Raw genomic sequence first — 17,664 nt, forward strand, 5'->3', positions numbered from 1 at the left:
CTAAAATGCCTGATCAGTCTCCTCAGCTCTCCTCTGGAACGGGCTCAGAGGCTGGGGCAAGGAGGAATACACATATGCAGGCTCCATGCACAGCCATGTGTGGCACGCTTACAAGTTGGCCCCTTTACACGATGGGCTCTTGCACGAGCGGAGCGGGTGGGATCCTAGTGAGCTATAATCCCAGTTGAGCAATATCACATGCTGCCTTAGCAAGGGGGTGCTAGACAACTACCGGATAGTGACTAGCCTTGAGGAGAGCCCCTGTAAGGGCTGTCATGGGATAGGAAACCCCCACAGAGAGGAGCGGCCACGGCCGCTGCCATGTGCCTTTTCACTCCTCAAGTGTCCCCTTCGCCCAGGCAGAGCAGCCACCGCGAACGGGCCCTTCCCCCAGCCAGGCGTCACACGCGTGAGAGACCATCGCTCACACCTACCTTTTGCATGCTTCCACATGACCTTGGGAGGGGGATACCCATCCACAGAGCAGTTCAACACCCCTGCTTTGCCATAGATGCCGTCCTGGTTGTTGGGCTGGACCACGAAACGAGGCGGCACTGGGGAAAGTGGAAGAACAGCATGATCACCATGGCTCTTGGCGGGCTCATCTCGCTGATTCAGCGGCACATGCCTCCTGCCCGTACCGCTGCAGTCTCACCGGTGCTGTCTCTGTCCTGCTGCCTCGTTTCAAACCCCACCTGCAGCGCTCTTTTCTCTCCCATCTATGCCTCTGAATGTCTCTCTCCTCCCGCCATCCTCTACCTCCGTCTCACTCACCCCCAAAGAGGGCACAGGCTGCTTCGGTTTGCAACTGCCCCCCCGCCCCCCAGGAACAAGGCCCTAACAACAGATGATGCTCAGAGGACAGAACTACAAGGGGGAGGGATAGCTCAGTGGTTTGAGCATTGGCCTGCTAAACCCAGGGTTGTGAGTTCAATTCTTGAGGGGGCCACTTAGGGATCTGGGGCAAAATCAGTACTTGGTCCTGCTAGTGAAGGCAGGGGGCTGGACTCGATGGACCTTTCAAGGTCCCTTCCAGTTCTAGGAGATGGGATATCTCCATTAATTATTATTATTATTACAAGCGTGCACAGCCCCGCCCCAAGCTCTCACCTCGCACGATCAGCTGCCGCTCACGGCTGACGGTGGCGGCGGCGTTGCTGGCGATGCACGTGTAGTTGCCGTTGTGCTTGAGGGAGACGCTGGAGATCTGCAGGGAGCTCATGAACTCTTTGCTCTCGATGGTGACCCCCGAGCCAGAGATGATCACCTGCCCATCCTTCCGCCAGGTGATGCGGATGGGCATATCCCCCGAGGAGACCACGCAGGGGATGTAGAGGAGCTGGCCGATGGAGGCCGGTGGGAATTCGAAGGGCTGGATCAGGGGAGGGACTGGCAAGGCAAGGAGCAAAACAATGAGGAGCCTGGTTTGGAAGAAGGACCCAGAATCATTTTAAAATTCATCCTGAAAGTCACTGGGGCAAATTCAGCCCTGTGGGGAGTAGACCCAACTCCTCCGGCGTCCAAGGAGCTGCTGCGCCCACTCTCACTGTGGGGAACCGAACCCAGCACCTTCCTTGTGGCCACACAGTGTGCCCCATGAGTCCCACTCACGGTGGGTGTATCGGTTCCATTTTGCTGACCCACCATGTCATGCCAGGGCAATTTAACATGCCTTTAAGGGGCCCGCCTGGCCGCAAGTTGAGGGCTCTGTGCCATGAGTGATGTTATGTCTCATGGCGACATCTGTGACAAATCTATCGTCCCATCAGCCAAGATGGCCCTCATTGCTGGAAACAAGGAGGTTTTTATTCCAACAGTTAGCACTCTCAGCAGAGGGTGAAAGATGTCTATGAGTAGGGAACTAAGGGACACTTCATCCATCTCAAAGAACCACAGTCTACGTTAGATACAGACAAATCCCGAGGGATCAGATCCACCAGGCACCCACATGGGAAGGTCTGCACTGAACCCCTCTGCGTGTGCTGGCTGAAATTCCTCCTCAGCGTTTATCTGCTGCTAGCAAAGCACTTTGATGCTTTTCTTGAAGGCAAAGGCTACCAGACCAACCATTATCTTTATGAGAACTTTAGGGCTTGTCTCCACTTCAAACGCGGCGCTGCTGTAGCACCTCAGTGAAGACACTACCTACACCAAGGGAGGGGTTCTCCCCTTGGTAGAGGTAATCCACCTCCCTGTGGGGCCGGAGCTAGGTTGACAGGAAAATTCTCCTGTTGACCCAGCACTGTCTACACTGGGGGCGAGGTCGGTTTAACTGCGTCGCTCAGAGGTGAGGATTTTTCACACCTGAGAGAGCGACGATGTAATTATACCAACATAATTTCCTAGTGTAACCCATGCCTGAGACAATGGCAGTATCTCCAGCCAACGGCAGGAGGGGAAGGCAAGGAGCAAGAGGTAGACAATTGGCTTAACAAGGCCCAGCACCTGGTAGATGCGCTCTCCTTTCAGCAGGCTCCATAATTAAATTAACCGGCTGCCAATTGTCTCCTTGGCAGAAATAAGACGCTGTTTTCTTTGAAAGCTGAAGCCCCTAACCGGGAACTGATCCACATGACGCAACATGTGCACCTTCAGCTCCTTTCTTCTCCAGCTATCCAGGGCCCATCACTGCCGTGCCTGGCCCCAGTAAGGACAGGGACGGAGCTCTGAGAGGGGATGCGGAGACAGAGGTGGGGAACCATCCATTCATGGCATAAATCATTGTTAACGTGTTCTCTAGCGAAACGCTATTTTCACACACACAGTGAGCGGGAGCCTCCCGGGACGGTGGCATTGCTGGGGGCCTGGATGGGGGACAGGGAGGTCTCAAGCAGAGATTGGGGACGTGCCAGCAAGGCAGCTGCAGGTGTCACCTTCCCACCACTAGCCGCTCCTTGCAGGCCGAAGTGGCGGGAGAGGTTGGAACAGGTGAGTGTGACAGGAGGGGGGCTGAAAGCACTGGTGTCCAAAGGTGATTCTAGCACATCCTCTGCAAGTGTGTAAGCCTGAGTGTGTCCATTGCACTCTTCCCAAGTCAGTCCAGCAGGTGCTGGCGTTATCCCCCTGCTCGGTTATGCGGAGTTTGCATTTCAACCCTTGTTCTCTTCCTCACTTTCAAGCTGCCCATCCTCCCCTCTTTGAGCCAAATCTTTAGTCACTGGATCTTTAACAGCAGAATGCCAATACTACTAAGAGCCTTTTGCTGGCATCTTCTGTTTGAGGATTAATGAAGGCTCCCAACCTCCAACGATGTAAGACAATATCACTACCCCATTGTACAGATTGGGAAGACTGAGGGTCTGGGAGGTAACCTGTCTAAGGCTACGTGCCTGTGGCTGATCTGGAAACAGAACTGAGGAAACCTGGCTCCCGCTCCCTCCCATAGCCTGACACCGCTCTTTCGTGGTAGGCGGGAAGGAAGCCAGAGCTAACGTTATTCCCCAGGCCAGTGGCTAAATGAAATGCAAGGAGGTTCTGGTTTAGCCGCTTTCTAACAACAAGAGCATCTCTCCCTTCGTGGTTCTGAGATACTGCTCCCTCACCACACCCCATGGTGCAATGCCAGGACAGCTCCTCTCCTGCCATCCTATACAGTAGTCAGGGAATTGCAGAGAACAGGAGATAACCAGATAACTGCTACCCTGCTCGCAGCTTCCCTGAAACACAAACTGCAGCGAAGCAGCCAACAGTGCGAAGCGCCAGGCTCAGTCCAAGCCCTGGGATGTCGAGCAGATAGAGGCAGGAGAACCTCTTTCCAATGGGACGAGCCTGCTCCATTAGGTCAGCTGCAGAGGAATGACTCAAGAAGCTGGAGCCATGGAGCCAGCAGTGCCTGTTTTCCATAATTAATGAATAATTAATTGTGTATGCTCTGCAGTCTATTGCAGAGGGGAGGAGGGTTTGTGTATCCGTGCAATACTCTCTCCCAGCACACCCCACAGGCCTCTTTAAACACCAACAGAACAACACAGCCCCAGCAAGAATTCGGCAGAGGAACCTCCCCGCTTCTAACTCTCCTTGACACCAGCCTGCGCTTAAAGGGTTTTTTATATTCGACATTAACTTCTTGATGTTGGGACAACTACGAATTCTCCTCTCTCTGGAGCGCCCGCGTGCTCAGCAAGAGCACAACGCAGCTACGGCAGCTCAGGAAAGGGATCACAAATGCACGAGCCCGTTTACTCTACAGACCTGGACTTCAGAGCCTCGTAATTCACAAGGGGATGTGGGGGTCTCATCCCAGACGGTGGAGCCAGCATGCCCGATTGGAATTAACTGGACAGGGGAGTGCAGGTCAGGCCTGAAGTGAGGCCGCAGGGCTGGGAGAGTCACAGAAGTGGGTCACACGGCAGTGCGGGTGAGGGAGCAGGTGCACTGGTGTTCAGGGATTCCTTCGCAGAGAAAGCTTGTGTAGGTGTTAGCCCAGTCCAGACTTGGCTCTGAGTATCGCTATTTAAAATCATGAGCACCAAATCCACACACAATTAGGTTAAAAGAAGAGTACAGGTTTAGTCTGCTGCCTGGAACAGCGAGCACAGCTGTTAGGGCGGATCCCGGGGGGAGGACGCTCTGACAGTGCTGTCAGAGGAGACAAAGAGACCACTAAGGACAAGAGGTCCCAGAGGCGACAGCTGATGGCTTGTGGGGTTCAGGGCTCCATGTCTCCCAGAAGCTGCAAGAACTTGGATGAGCAAGAAGGCTGGGCCACGAAAGAGACAGGGATTCTAAACGACATTGCACAAATGAAATCAAGAGCAGTATTTGGGGGCTGGAATGTGAAACTGTTGGAGCCTAAAACCGACACTCCATGGAGAGTGTGGAGATCATTGCACTCCAAGAGACTACAGCCAAAACAGATTTTACTGTAACTGCTGATACAGAATGGGGCAGGACCGGGGGTGGGGGATTTCCATCACTCCAGGTGGAAGGGCTATCTCATGCTCACCTCCTCTGGATCACAAGAAGCTGCTGACCTCAGTGGGGCACCAAGACATTGTCACTTGGGCGCACACGGCTGAGCTGAACCCACTGCTTTTCACTTTCCAATTGTTTCCTAAGATTGTCTTGTCTCTCTGCTTTTCTAGTAGGCCCCTAATTAGCACAATACAGGGCCCATTCACCCAGCCCTGGGCTGTGTGCACAGGGTCCGTCTCCTCAGCCCTGGCCCTGGGGCAAGAGGGTTACATTTGTGGTCAGGACTTTGGATCGGTGCCTCTTCGGCTCCCTCTCCACTGTAGCGGGGATCAAGCCTCCCAAGCTCGGGCAGACAGACTTGCACTAGCCGGGCTCTGGTTAGCGAGCTAAAAATAGCAGTGTGGACGTTCTGGCTTGAACCCCGAGCTGGACCCCGTAGGCATCAGCGCCCCAGCCCCAGCTCCAGCCCAAGCCCAAGTCAGAACGTCCACACGGCTATTTTTAGCGTGCTAACTGGAGCCCTGCTGTGCAAGTCTGTCTGCCCGAGCTCGGAGGCTCATTCCCAGCTGCAGTGTAGACACACCCTTAGTTCAGCCCAGTCTAGGCAGCACCATTGACAGAACTGGGTCCCAGGGCGAGGAGACTTGGTCCCACACCCTCAGCTTGGCCTGGCGGTCAGTACGAGGTGACGCTGTAGGAACGTGGGTAACGCAGCCATCCCCAAACCATTACTGCTCCCCACTCCACTGCATGTCCCCTAGTCATACCACTGCAGGGAGCGGCCAGAGAAAGCACTTCAAAGTCCTTCCTGTCCCAAGCAATTCCCGCATTTACGCCGCTCCCGGGGAGACCTCTATGCCGAGCACACCCACGGCATCAGCTCAAAAGCGACTAGCCCCCGAAGACTGAAAAGTAGCTGGAGGCTTAAAAACAGGATGAAGATTTTAAAAAACTAGCCCGAACACACTAGGCACAGGTGCAAGGGGTGCTATAAAGCTTATCCCATCACTTGCTTCGGAAAACCTGCATAACTCACTTGTGGCACTTAATACGGCCACCCGGCACTTGTGGCAATAAAAGCTTTTCAGCATTCCATGCCATTGCATAGTCGATATGTATATAGTTATATTTATTGACGCTGGTCTTTGGAGCAGCTCAGATTGTTTTCCAGGGCATTTTCCATTTTTTCCCCATGGATCTTTTCTCTGATGGCCAATACAGATATAAATAAATAAACAACATCTAAATTCTGGTATAAATTCTAACCAGCCATGCTGCAGATGAAATAAACACGTCTCCCTTCCAACCAGGATGGCCCTGTCAGCCAGACCGGAGAACATTTAAATCAGCTCAACTTTCTACAACTGTCACCAACTCCTGATCAAGACAGTAAATCCAGGCTCTGAAGGGTTTGCCTATCAATGGGAACCCAGAATATACGGATCTGCCGCTCAGCTTCAGCACACTTACATTCTCTGAGATTGAGAAAAGTTGAATTACGTTATGCTTTATGTGCACACGCCCACATAGGCTCTATCTTGCTCTCTCTCTCTCACACAGACACACACAGAGAAATACGGACGCTCCCCGACTCACGCAAGCATTCTGTTCCGGAACGCCTTGCGTAACTCGAATTTTGCATAAGTCGGGAACGTATACCCGACCATTATGCAAAAAAAACCCCAAAACCACTTTCTAGCTTATGGAACTTTTTCCATAAGTGCGGGTTTGCGTAACCCGGGGAGCGTCGGTAAAGAAAAATTGTACTGCTAGCTAACAAAAACATACCACTGGCCCGCGCAGCCAGAGAAGTGAGGGGGGGGAGGCCGGTGGGCTAACGAAGGTCCCCTGCTGAAATGTTTTCCTAGTGCTTTGGCCAACCTAGTTCTCAAAGTGTCTCAAGTGAGGAGACTCCTCCCGCTTGCCTTTGCAGACTGAGTTCTTTTGCTGGGAGGTTCCATTCCTCAATGTAGCCGCATCTCAGAGATACACACAGACACGGCATTCTCCACTGCCATCTCCAGGTGCTCCTTGTAAGCCCACCCCTTTCACACCGAAACACCATGCCAGCTTATGGACATTTTGTCCCGAGCTTTAGCACCTACACTAGACTATGCAGGTGTATAGGACGTTGCTGAGATTGTTATCCCTGAGTGAAGCAGGAGAGATTTAGGGTTTGGTGCAAGCTCAGAATTTCACATGGTTTTCTCAGAAAGCATGATGGTTTCATTCCAAGTTTGGCTTTGTTACGGTAAACCTGTATTGACAATCCACAAGGGTCAGCTCTCCCCACAGGAGCCCAGTGAGTTTTGTAAAGCTCAAACCAGCAATAAAATCTCAGATAAACTGTTGCATGAAGCGTAAGGTACAGAAGGGATTTGTGACAAGAAGAAGAAGAAATGCAAATGTCTTCTCCCTCTTCCCAGCTTTCCTAACACTCATTTCACACAAGCATAAGCGGCTCCCAAACCTACGGACAACAGGTGTCTTATTGCCACACTTCCAAACTGTCCACCCTGAGCCTACGCTACAAGGAGCTCACCCAAGGTATCCTCACTTGGAATTCCCCTGCACCCTGCGTGACCAATCGCCAGGATGCCTTGCAGCCCATTAACTTTAGCGCACTAGCAAGTGCTGCTGAATGCACTGTGTCCTCTTGAGAGCTTGTGTTAATCCCTTTCAGGGGTGGTGGCTTCCAAAATAAAAAAGCTCCTGCTAGCAAAGACACCCAGCGCAGTTACCAACCCTGTAGGGCTCCCGATGACAGAGAAGGCCTTTCTGCAGCTCTCTGATCCATGCCATCTACAGTACACAGCTTCCTCCATGTTCCTTTTGCAAAGTCTTGGAGGACAGTACTAGCTAATCAAGTGGCAGAATCCATAATCAGCATGGATGCATGCTCCTGCTAACCCAATTCCTAATGAGGATATGAAGGATGGGGCCTCAGAACAAAACCCACTGCAGAACTGAAGGGCATTCCAGAAATACTCGGCTCCACGAGACGGAGAGAAAGAACTGCCCTTCTCTCTCCCCTGCTGTGGCTGTGTTTGTCGAAATGATTTACTGCACCCACCGAGCTGGCGACAGGCTGAGGAGCCCCGACAACCCTGAGGATGGAAGATACTGTAGCATTGCACGCTCATAACACAATCTCAGCAAGTCACTGGAATGGAATGCATCAGATTCAATTCATTAGGACTGATAGCTCCCTGAATGGGGCTGAATAATTGATGGGTTGTAGAAGCTTTTAAGATGTTCTGTACGCTCAGAAGACTGAGTGTATTATTTTTTTAAAAGCTAACACACACAGCAAAACCCCAACGAAGGTGATCTGAGCAAAGGTTAGATGTTTTAAGCCTTTGTGTTTACACTGTCAATTCTTGCTCCATTGCTTGTAATGGGAAATAGATACGCTATGGAGAGGGGCAGCAGAGGGAGCGGCAGGAACTGAACTAATTCACGGGGGCTGCAGTAGCTAACCCAGAAGGATGGGAATTGATCTTGGACCCATGTAACGTTTGCATTGCAAGGCCACGGTTTGGCCGAAGAGCCCATGGTGTGTCCAATGGAGCAAGACACTTCCCTGCTTGGCTTATCGACCTTCATCCCACAGCAGCAACGTGCTCAAAATTATTCGAGTGCGACCTCTGCACTGCCTGGGCCCCCAAATGTGCCACCCATGGGGAAGAAGTTGTACATGTGCAACTGAGCACTGGGTGCTCTAGGTGCCCCCAGGGCTGTGGGTGGGAGGCAGACTAGTCAGTGCAGCCGAACGGTCCAGAAGAGCATGGGAGGGGAGAGGTGCCTCATGCAACATCCGTCAAGATTGCCGGGGACTGGCAATTGGCAAAGGCTTCGGCAACAAACATCTCACAGGCAGGAGATTGGGGATCTTCCAGCAGCGTTACTGACTGTTACCCTTTCTCCCCTCCCCACAGCTGGGCTCCCCAAGACCAAACCAGGCTGAGGTGACTGTGCCCTCTTGGCCTCCCACCCTAGTAAAACCCAGGGATGGTGGGACAGCTCTGACTCTCTGGTGTGCGCGTGTCAGAGAGAGAACGCCAAAAGGACAATGCTGAAATTAGCCAGCTGGGCTGCTGGCTACAACAGGCACCTCCCTGAAAGTCCCCTGCAACTAGCACGGGAGACTCAAAGAACTGGCAGGACACCAGGGTAGGAGAGTGAGTCCCCTGTTACAGCCAGGGGCAGCTTTAGAGCTCCCAACCTCCTACCTTTCACAGTAACGTGGACGCTCTGGCTGATGGAGAGCTGTGGCTGGATCAGGACGCTGCAGAGATACTCCCCTTCATCCATACCCTTCTGCACATCCATCAGCTTAAGGGTCCCATTCTCAAAGACCACCTGGCGGTGGTTATCTGGCAGCAGCAAGGCGTCCTTGTACCACTTGATGGAATAGTATGGATACCCGATCACCCTGCAGTTGATGAAGGTGTCCCTACCCGCCACTGCCGTTATATTCTTCATGGCTCGGATACTCGGGGGACCTAAATTGTGGGAAGGATGAAAGAGGCAGGCTAGGTTAATTCCGAAGAGCAATTTGTTTGCACACAGATCTGTTGCTATTTCAGAGCACATTTCATAGGCAAATGAGGCAAGATAAACACTTAGGGTTTGCTCGTGTTTGGGAAGGGGGAGGCAACAGCTCAAATATGGGCGAGTACCCCCCCCCATCCTGCACACACTCAGAAATTGCAGAGCCAGCTTTTGACAAACTTTGGCACCAGTCACTGGTGCACAAAGGGTGGGATATTCCAAAGCGCTGACATGGCCTAGGAGCACACGCCCCACTGAAAGTCACTGGGACATGTACTCCGGAACCACTTAGGTGCTTTTTAAAATCACAGCCAAATTGTGTGGGTGTCGCTTCCATGCTCAGCTGTGAAAGTTCTGTCCCTGGGGCACTCGCTGCATACCTCTGATCCCACCCCTGCTAATGCTAGGGACAGACAGTATGTTTCTGTGCTGCTTCCCTAAGCTCCATTCAGCTTCTAACACTCCCAGCTGCCCTGCATGTTTCTTTAAAAACAAAGCTACCCCTCTTTTGCTGAAGGAATATGCCGGGAGCAGGACCTTACGCCACCAACCTCAATTGCAAACTATTTTACCTCAACTTTAAAAATCAGCCTGCCTGAACCTCCAGCTGGGGATTCACCGCTTAGCAGTTTCTATCTGGCTTTGAGACTGGTTTATGGATCAGGAGAACACTACACTTGAGTATTTCAACACCATGTTTCTTAGCTCAACAATCATATTGTTCTCCCGTTTATCAGCTGTTGCCTAAATGAAACAGCAAACTAATACTCCACCTACAGTGTAAAGATCAACTATATCTTGGCTCCCAGCCTGAGGCGAACTGCAGAACTCCCAGTTTATCAGGTGTGCAGGACGCTCTTACGGAAGATCCATTCCCTTGGCACGTAAAACAAACGCATTCAAAAGCAGTTTGCTGCTTTCGCTTTTTAATGATTTTCCTAACTCTCCTACCCACTTTCGCCAAAAGTTACTGAGAAGGGATTCCACAATTGGGGGAGTTTTTCTGGAAACTCTGAAAATAAGATGAGATGCGGGGGGAAGGCAGAAGTGGGGGACGGTGTTCTGGTGACGCTTTCTCATGTTCTGGTAAAGCCACCACTTCTAATGCTCCAAAGCAATTGGGAAATAATATAAAAAATGGATTTAAGAACCAGCCGTCGCTCTGGGCTGCCGATGGGATACGACTTCAAAAACGGAGAGTCCATCAAAAGAAAACACCCGGCAAAGAAAAAAGCATCTTATAAGAGGCATCAGGCACAAAGTTCTCCCCTGAGCACTGAAGAGGTAAAGGGCTACACACCCCCAGACAGTTCTGGGGTGGAGTGGAAACAATCCAGGCAACTAGAGCTCCCAACACTGCCTGCCTCTATCTTGACTCAAATTCGGCACTGGTAGCTTCAGACCCAGCTAACTCACATAGAGCAGCCGTTACTCGGGAACACCCCCCCCATGCATTGTACTGGCCATGGAACGCTGGCTTCCTGACCAGCAGAAAAGAAAGGGTGTGGGTGGGTGTGTAAAAGTGGGAGTAAGTTTGACAGAGGACTTGGAAAAGTTTTAAAAACTTGCTCCTGATAAACAGCCCCTTGGCCCTGTCGGAGAGATGTGCACATACCCAGACTAAGGAACCCTGCCTTCTCATCTAGGATTTGTAGTTAAAAAACAAAACCAAAAAGTTCAACAACAAACTTTACTAGTGGTTCCCATTGCTAAGCGATGAACTTGCTCCAGATTTAGTGATAAACGGCTGCCAAAGCCCAGCTTCCCCGGACTTCCAGACAAACACCACTAGATCCATGGCAAACCGGAGACACAGATGAAACGGCCATTCAAACTTGCTTCTGGTAGATAAAATAATGTTACTTTTGGCTCTGTCTAGTTCATAACAGTTAACGCTTCTAATTGCATAGGTAACGGTCACCGGCTAATACTGTACCTTGTGTCTTAGAATTTTGCCCACCAGAAGTCCCTGTAATGCAAAGAACAGCATGCTCCAACCATAACAAGAGGAATGATTAACAGCACAATGGATTTTAGCAGACAAAGAAAACACAGCTATGACAAATCAAAGAGAAAATTCAGCTCATTTGTCATGATTTAACGAATTGGCTCGCCATCGGGTTTAATACACGTCCCAACGCCTATGGGCAGTTGGTGCTGGGAAGGAAGGACAGAGTCAGAGTTAGGAGGTGGACAGGCCAGAGGTGAGGCAGGGCCGCAAAGCACTGTGCAGTTAAAACAAGTAGGGGAAAGTTAGGCAGAGGCCGTGCAGGGCACATTCCCGCTGGCCATCACAACTGCTCTCACCCTGGGACTGGGCACGTGATCAGCTGGAGCCCCTCTCCAGGGGAACAGACATTTACCAGCTGCACTTTGATCAACAGCATGAGAGCAGAGTGGGTGAGTGCACTGGCTCTGATCTCTGGGGAGCCGGTTCCAAACCCTCCCAGGGCTGTAGTGGGAATTAAATTGGTGGCTCCTCCCAAATGCAATAGTTGGTGCAGTTGGCAATATCTGCTCAGAAACCAATGACTGGTATTGCTGGGGGTGCTGCAGAGGACACTGCAGGTTAGGACCAAGATGCATTAGGATTAGAAGGGAGGAGAAGAGGGATTCCTCCCCACTGTCCAAATTGAAATAGTAGGAGGTGGAGCAGATCAGAGTGAGTTGCACTGGCAAAGCCAGGGCAGTGGGGCAGGACTGGAAGGGGGGTGCTGCAGGTCAGGACTGGGTTGCATTGGCAGGGTGGGGCATATGAAGCTCACACTCTTCCTAACTTCCGGCAGCAAAATCCTGCACTTTGATGAGTGTTAACTTCTCCCACAAAATTTGCAGAAAAAGAAATGGAAAGGACATGCAGCTTGAAGGTGGAAATTGCAAAGAATTTCTCTGGCATGTGACAGCTGCCAGCTCTGGGGGAGTCTGGATCTGCAGTCTGCCCCAATGTAGCCCTGGAACGTAGCCCAGGAGGAGCAGGGAACCACGGGGGCTTCCTCAGTCAGCACCTCTGCAGCACGGTGACCCTGACAACGCCCCAGGAACAGTGCAGAGCCACTCCCCGAGAGCTGGCCCATGAGACAGGGCTCTGCTTTATAAACTGAGCCCTTTGCCTCACTCGGTTACAAAATGTTTGGAATGGGAGAGTCAAGCACCTCGGGACGGGTAGCCAGGCCAGGCCGGGGCCCATCCAGCCCAGTCTCCGACAGCGGCCAGCACCAGATGCTTCAGAGGAGGGTGCAACCCATTTCCCACTGCTGAAGCTTAGCTTCGGGAGAGCAGCGTGGGGTTCACCACACTCCTCAGGACTGTCGATGTCCACAATAGCCATGTAAATACCCGATTCTTCTGGGATTCCTGCTAAGCTTTTGGCCTTAATATTCTCTTGTGGCAATGAGTTCCATAGGCTCCCCATGTCCTGCTTCACTTGATGAACCACGGGGAAGGTTTGTTCAACCAAGTGCATGCTGATGATTTGAACAACTTTAAAAAGTACAGCAGGGCAGTGGGGGAGCTGGGTGGAATGGCACAGAAGAAGAGAGATTCTACCAATAAACAGAACAGAACAAAGCCCAGTATGAGTCCTATGCTGATATTTAAAAGTAGACAGGCACCTCTTACGTTTATTCGCGCTTGGTATTCGGCGCTGCCCACCGAGTTCCGCGCGGCGCACCGGTACACCCCTCCATCCTTGATCTGCGGGCTGGTCACGTTCATGTGGCTCACGGTGGTGCCGTCCGACATGGTGTACTGATTGGTGCGGTGCCCGTTGTCCCTCTGGATGGGCTCATCGTCCAAGGCCCAGGTGATGGTGGGTGGGGGGGCGCCTTTGGCAGCACACATCAGGGAGAACTGCTCGCCCGGGTTGACCACTTTCTCGCTGAAGGAGGAGACGATCCGGGGGGTCCCGTCTAGGAGAGACACCCGGTGAGGGGCATGTTAGGGCTTCAGGCTGGGGCCCTCGCAAGCAGCTGCGTTTAGGCACAAGCTTGACTGAGGGTTTTAAACACTGCTTAGACGGTCCGTTCTCTGGGGGCAGGGGCATCCTGTCCAGTTTGTCCAGGGCCCAGCACAACGGGGTTCTGGTCCAGGGCTGTGGTTCCTAGTGCTTCCACGACACAGATAAACAACAACAAACCAACGGGGTGAACGTGCCTGACACGCCATGGGCCCCACCATGCCCAGCCTGCATTCCCCAGGGAGGAGAGCTGCTGCTTTCAAAGGGGCTGGTGAGAACCCGGGGGACATCAGATGAGACATAAAAGGGAGCGTGAGAGGGGCAGGGACACAGGGCCCATCCTGCCCCCGGCACATCCGCACGAGGGAAGGACACTGCTTGGGAGGCAGCGGAGGGAGAATGCCTTCAGGGAGGATGGGCCCATACCCAAGGCCAGGGCACCACAATGAGCCCCATCTGGGCAGCTCCTCCTTTCCCCACTGTTGCTGATTTTGCTGTTTTGGGACAGACCCTCCCTGCAGAGGACAGGGCCCAGCTATGGTTCTCTCCCTGCAGTTACTAGAGCAGCTTATACTAAGGTCCTGGCCACCGGTCATCAAAAGCGCCCTGGGACCTTCACTAAGGGACAGCACCTTCCTGGCCACACCATGCCTGGTAAGTACATTCTGCCTCACCCAACTCCTCCTGCAGACGGGAATTCTTCTTCCCTCCCTTTCCTGAAATACTGGGCAGCATTGCTAGGTGCTGTTAAATAACCATTGGTTCCCCCCCAGAGACAGCTGCATTTCAGTGCTGGGTTGAGTGACCCTTACATCACATGGGCATTGCATGGCATAGTTCAGTGAATTGTTGTGAAGCACCTTGGGAGCGCTGGGAGCATCCAAGCACTTGGGCAAAGCACAGGGAGCGCTTGGCATAGCAGAATCTCTTCACTTCCAGGTGCAGAAGTGGGCAAACCTTGCCAGCACAGGATGCAGAGGGTGTGTGGAGACAGCTCTGGAGCCCTCTGGCTAGTACACACAGGCCAGGAAGCAGGGGAGTAGGGTCTAATTAAGGGGCAACATTCTCCTCTCCTAGGGATGCTGTAAATCTCCCCTGCACTTGTTCTGCACACAGAGCTTCCAGAGGTGGCAAAGGACACTGGAGAGACCCTCTGGCTCCCCTCCTCACCGTCACGCCCGGGAAGCCGACTCACCCTCCAACGCGATGAGGGAGAAGTCCTGCGCCGTTTGGGCTTTCCGGGTGGCGAAACACTGGTAGGCCCCAGAGTGGCTCTTCTGGGCGGCAGTGATGAGGAGGGTCTCGTTGCTAATCCCCCGGATGGAGATGTAGTCGTCCAGCACCACCAGGTCTGTGTTGCGGTACCAGCGGAGGGCGTACTCGGGCGAGCCGCTGAGGGCGCAGGAGAGGATGACTGTGCTGCCAATGCCGGTCTTCAGCTTCTTTGGCGTGAGGCTCACGTGCAGAGGGTCTGTGCAAGACAGGGTGGGAGGCAAGAGAAAAAAAAACGCTCAGGGCTCATGGCCTGGGGAAAGGATCTAGCAATGGTGGAGGGCCCCAGGGAAGCCGAGTGGCGCCATCCCGCTGAGCAGCAGCAAGGTCTCCCTTCTACTCCCTGGGCTGCCGCAGAAGGATGCCAGCAAGCTGCCGTGGGGAAGGCTGCAAGTGACGTGCCGCAGCGAGCACAGCAAGGCCTCGGCTTCACTGGGAACCAGGTGTGTTTTCAACCCGCGCTAGTGAGCACACGCTCAAGTCCGAGTGTAGACAAGGCCATTTGCATTCAAACGTGTGTTCGCTGGCCGGGGTCTGGAGTCTGCCTCAACCAGCAAACTCCTGGGAAGGGCGGACCAGCTGCAGGCCCAGCCCCCAGCTCCTAAGCCTTTCCATTAGCCACTGAGTCGAGAGCAAGAGTTGATTTGGCCAGGGGAAAGGGGGCTTGCTGGAAGCAGGAGCCTTACACAAAACCTACCCCCGATGGGGGGCCCGGAGGAGCCATCACAGCGCAGGGGGCAGGGCAAGCCTGGCGTGGCGGCCGGCACCGGCTCGGCGGGGAGATGGAGCGCTCCTTGCACAGCACACTCTGAGAGTCCCTTGATTAACGTGGTCTCTCTCCCTGCTCTCCCCAGGAAGCATTAGCCTGACTGCACGTGAAATGTCAGTGCACAATAAGCCAGGTGTGTCCCTGACCTTCCTCAGAGTCTGCAGCAAGGGCCCCTCATCTTAATGTCACCCCCACACACGCTCCTCTGCGTGGTGCGGGCAACATGCCCACCGGCCAGGAGCGCGGGGGGCCGGCAGTGCCTCCCCTGTGTATCGTTTTCGCTCTGACTGCACAGGAGCTGCCCTGGCAGGCGTGAAGAGGCTGGCTGCGTTTGGAAGTAGACATCACGGCGGGCTGACGTGCTAGGTGTGACAGGCCTGCTCTGAGCAGAGACTTCCCTGGAGCTGCTCACTAAGCATGCTGCTGTGTTGGGTGGGGCCTCCCCTTCTGATCCAGCCCATGCACACCCGCCTGCTCCTCCACAAACACGCAGAACATGCTGAGCGTCGCTGCAAGGGCTGGGGCAAACACGCCCCCATCACCAGGGGCATGCTACACAGCTGGGTTACTGGGGACAGAGGAGATCCCCAGGACCAAAGCGTGCAATAAATATATGCCCTCCCCAGACAGAATTTACTGGTTGGCTGGAGTTTATTCAATATAAAAATCAAACAAAACACAACATGCAGGCCCCTAGTATAAAACTAACACTAATAACCCAATCAGTCACACATTGAAAGGCTCTCAACGTAGCGCTCTGGTTTTCCACCAATCCCAGTCTGTTCCCTCCATTAAAATCACAAATCTGTGGCTTGCTGGGATATTTTGCTGTGATATAAATAAACAAACTTCTTTCAAATGCTCTGAGCTGTGCATGTAACACCACACTGTGCTCCAGCACACAGCACAGTTAACGTCCTGAGCCTGCAATGTACAAAGCTTTGTACAACAGCCAGGGCCAAGAGGGCTATTTCATTTTGATCACCCATCCATCTCATGCAGTTCTGGAACGGAGACCAGCAATAGCCATGCTAGAATCCCCCAGAACCGCCTGCCCCGTGCAAATGAACAGTCCTGGGATGACCTCAGGCGTGTCTCCAGATTCCTGAGCAGAACTTTGGAACAACCCAAGAGGGGGCTGCCCCCAGACAATCCATCCCAGGTTTAACAGAGGGCCAAGGAATGCCGGGCCAGGACTTTGGGAGGTTAGAGAGGACGCCCACCCACTCCCCTGTGGCATGATCAGTGAAATCCAGAGTTGCGCACCTCACTATTGCTAATGTTTAAGGAGAAGCCAGTAAAATGGGCCATAATCCTAACACATAGAACATAACCCAAGGCATATGAAACCCACGCAGGCCAAGGCATCTGGGCAGCCAAACCCGACATGCAAGAGAGAAGAGAAATCAAAACTCTGTTGCAGCACTGGGCTATCCGGCAGCAGTCATGATTCCCCTTTAACGCCCACTTTGGCGGATTGTTCAGGCTCTGGGGAGTCCAGGTAGCCCCTTTCTGATCTGAGCAGAGATGGGCCTGAACCGTGGACATCAGATCCAGACTGGAATCCCACTTGACCCAACATCTGGAAGTGGGATCCACCGTCTTGGCCCATGTCCAGCTCCAATATTAATACAATGAGATGAACAAAACCCAGGATTACGGTCTCTGAAGAGATGGATGGATACTTTCTAGAGATGTGCCCACTGCCCCCAACCCCCGGTCCCCAGATGTGCCCACTGCCCCCAACCCCCAGATGTGCCCACTGCCCCCAACCCCCAGTCCCCAGATGTGCCCACTGCCCCCAACCCCCAGTCCCCAGATGTACGATGGAGAGGCCCATAACTTTACATTCTCCATTGTTTGGTCGGCTCTCACCTACGACTGTGAGGGTCCCGGTGACCTCTGCCGACCCGAAGGTGTTTGTGACCTCACAGATGTACGTCCCACTGTCCTCCACGCGCAGGTCACTGATTGTCAGTCCTGTGATACGCTTGGTCCACCTGCTGTCTGCAGGGAGTGGGCGCCCATCCTTGATCCACCGGATGGCTGGGTTCGGGTACCCGGAGGCGATGCATGGAAGCTCCACCAGCTGGCCTGCCTTTACCTCCCTGGACTGAAAGCCATCTAGGATGGTAGGAATGGATTCTGCTGGGTCTAAGAGCAGAGAGCAAACTGCTGAGAAGCAGATATGGAGCAAAGG

General features: G+C 53.1%; 1 protein-coding gene across 1 annotated transcript in view; it reads right to left on the minus strand.

The window, feature by feature from the left end:
• DSCAML1 (DS cell adhesion molecule like 1) overlaps positions 1-17,664 on the minus strand; it is a 273,736-nt gene that overhangs the window by 85,508 nt on the left and 170,564 nt on the right. Inside the window, exons 5-10 of the mRNA XM_054049478.1 lie at positions 17,340-17,618; positions 14,619-14,894; positions 13,080-13,376; positions 9,147-9,419; positions 1,111-1,389; positions 435-554 (exon numbers count right to left, since the gene is read on the minus strand). Of these exons, the coding sequence (XP_053905453.1) occupies positions 435-554; positions 1,111-1,389; positions 9,147-9,419; positions 13,080-13,376; positions 14,619-14,894; positions 17,340-17,618 (1,524 nt within the window). The remainder of the gene's footprint in view (positions 1-434; positions 555-1,110; positions 1,390-9,146; positions 9,420-13,079; positions 13,377-14,618; positions 14,895-17,339; positions 17,619-17,664) is intronic.

This window comes from Malaclemys terrapin, chromosome 15 (genome assembly GCF_027887155.1).
Source record: "Malaclemys terrapin pileata isolate rMalTer1 chromosome 15, rMalTer1.hap1, whole genome shotgun sequence".
Lineage (NCBI taxonomy): Eukaryota > Metazoa > Chordata > Testudines > Emydidae > Malaclemys > Malaclemys terrapin.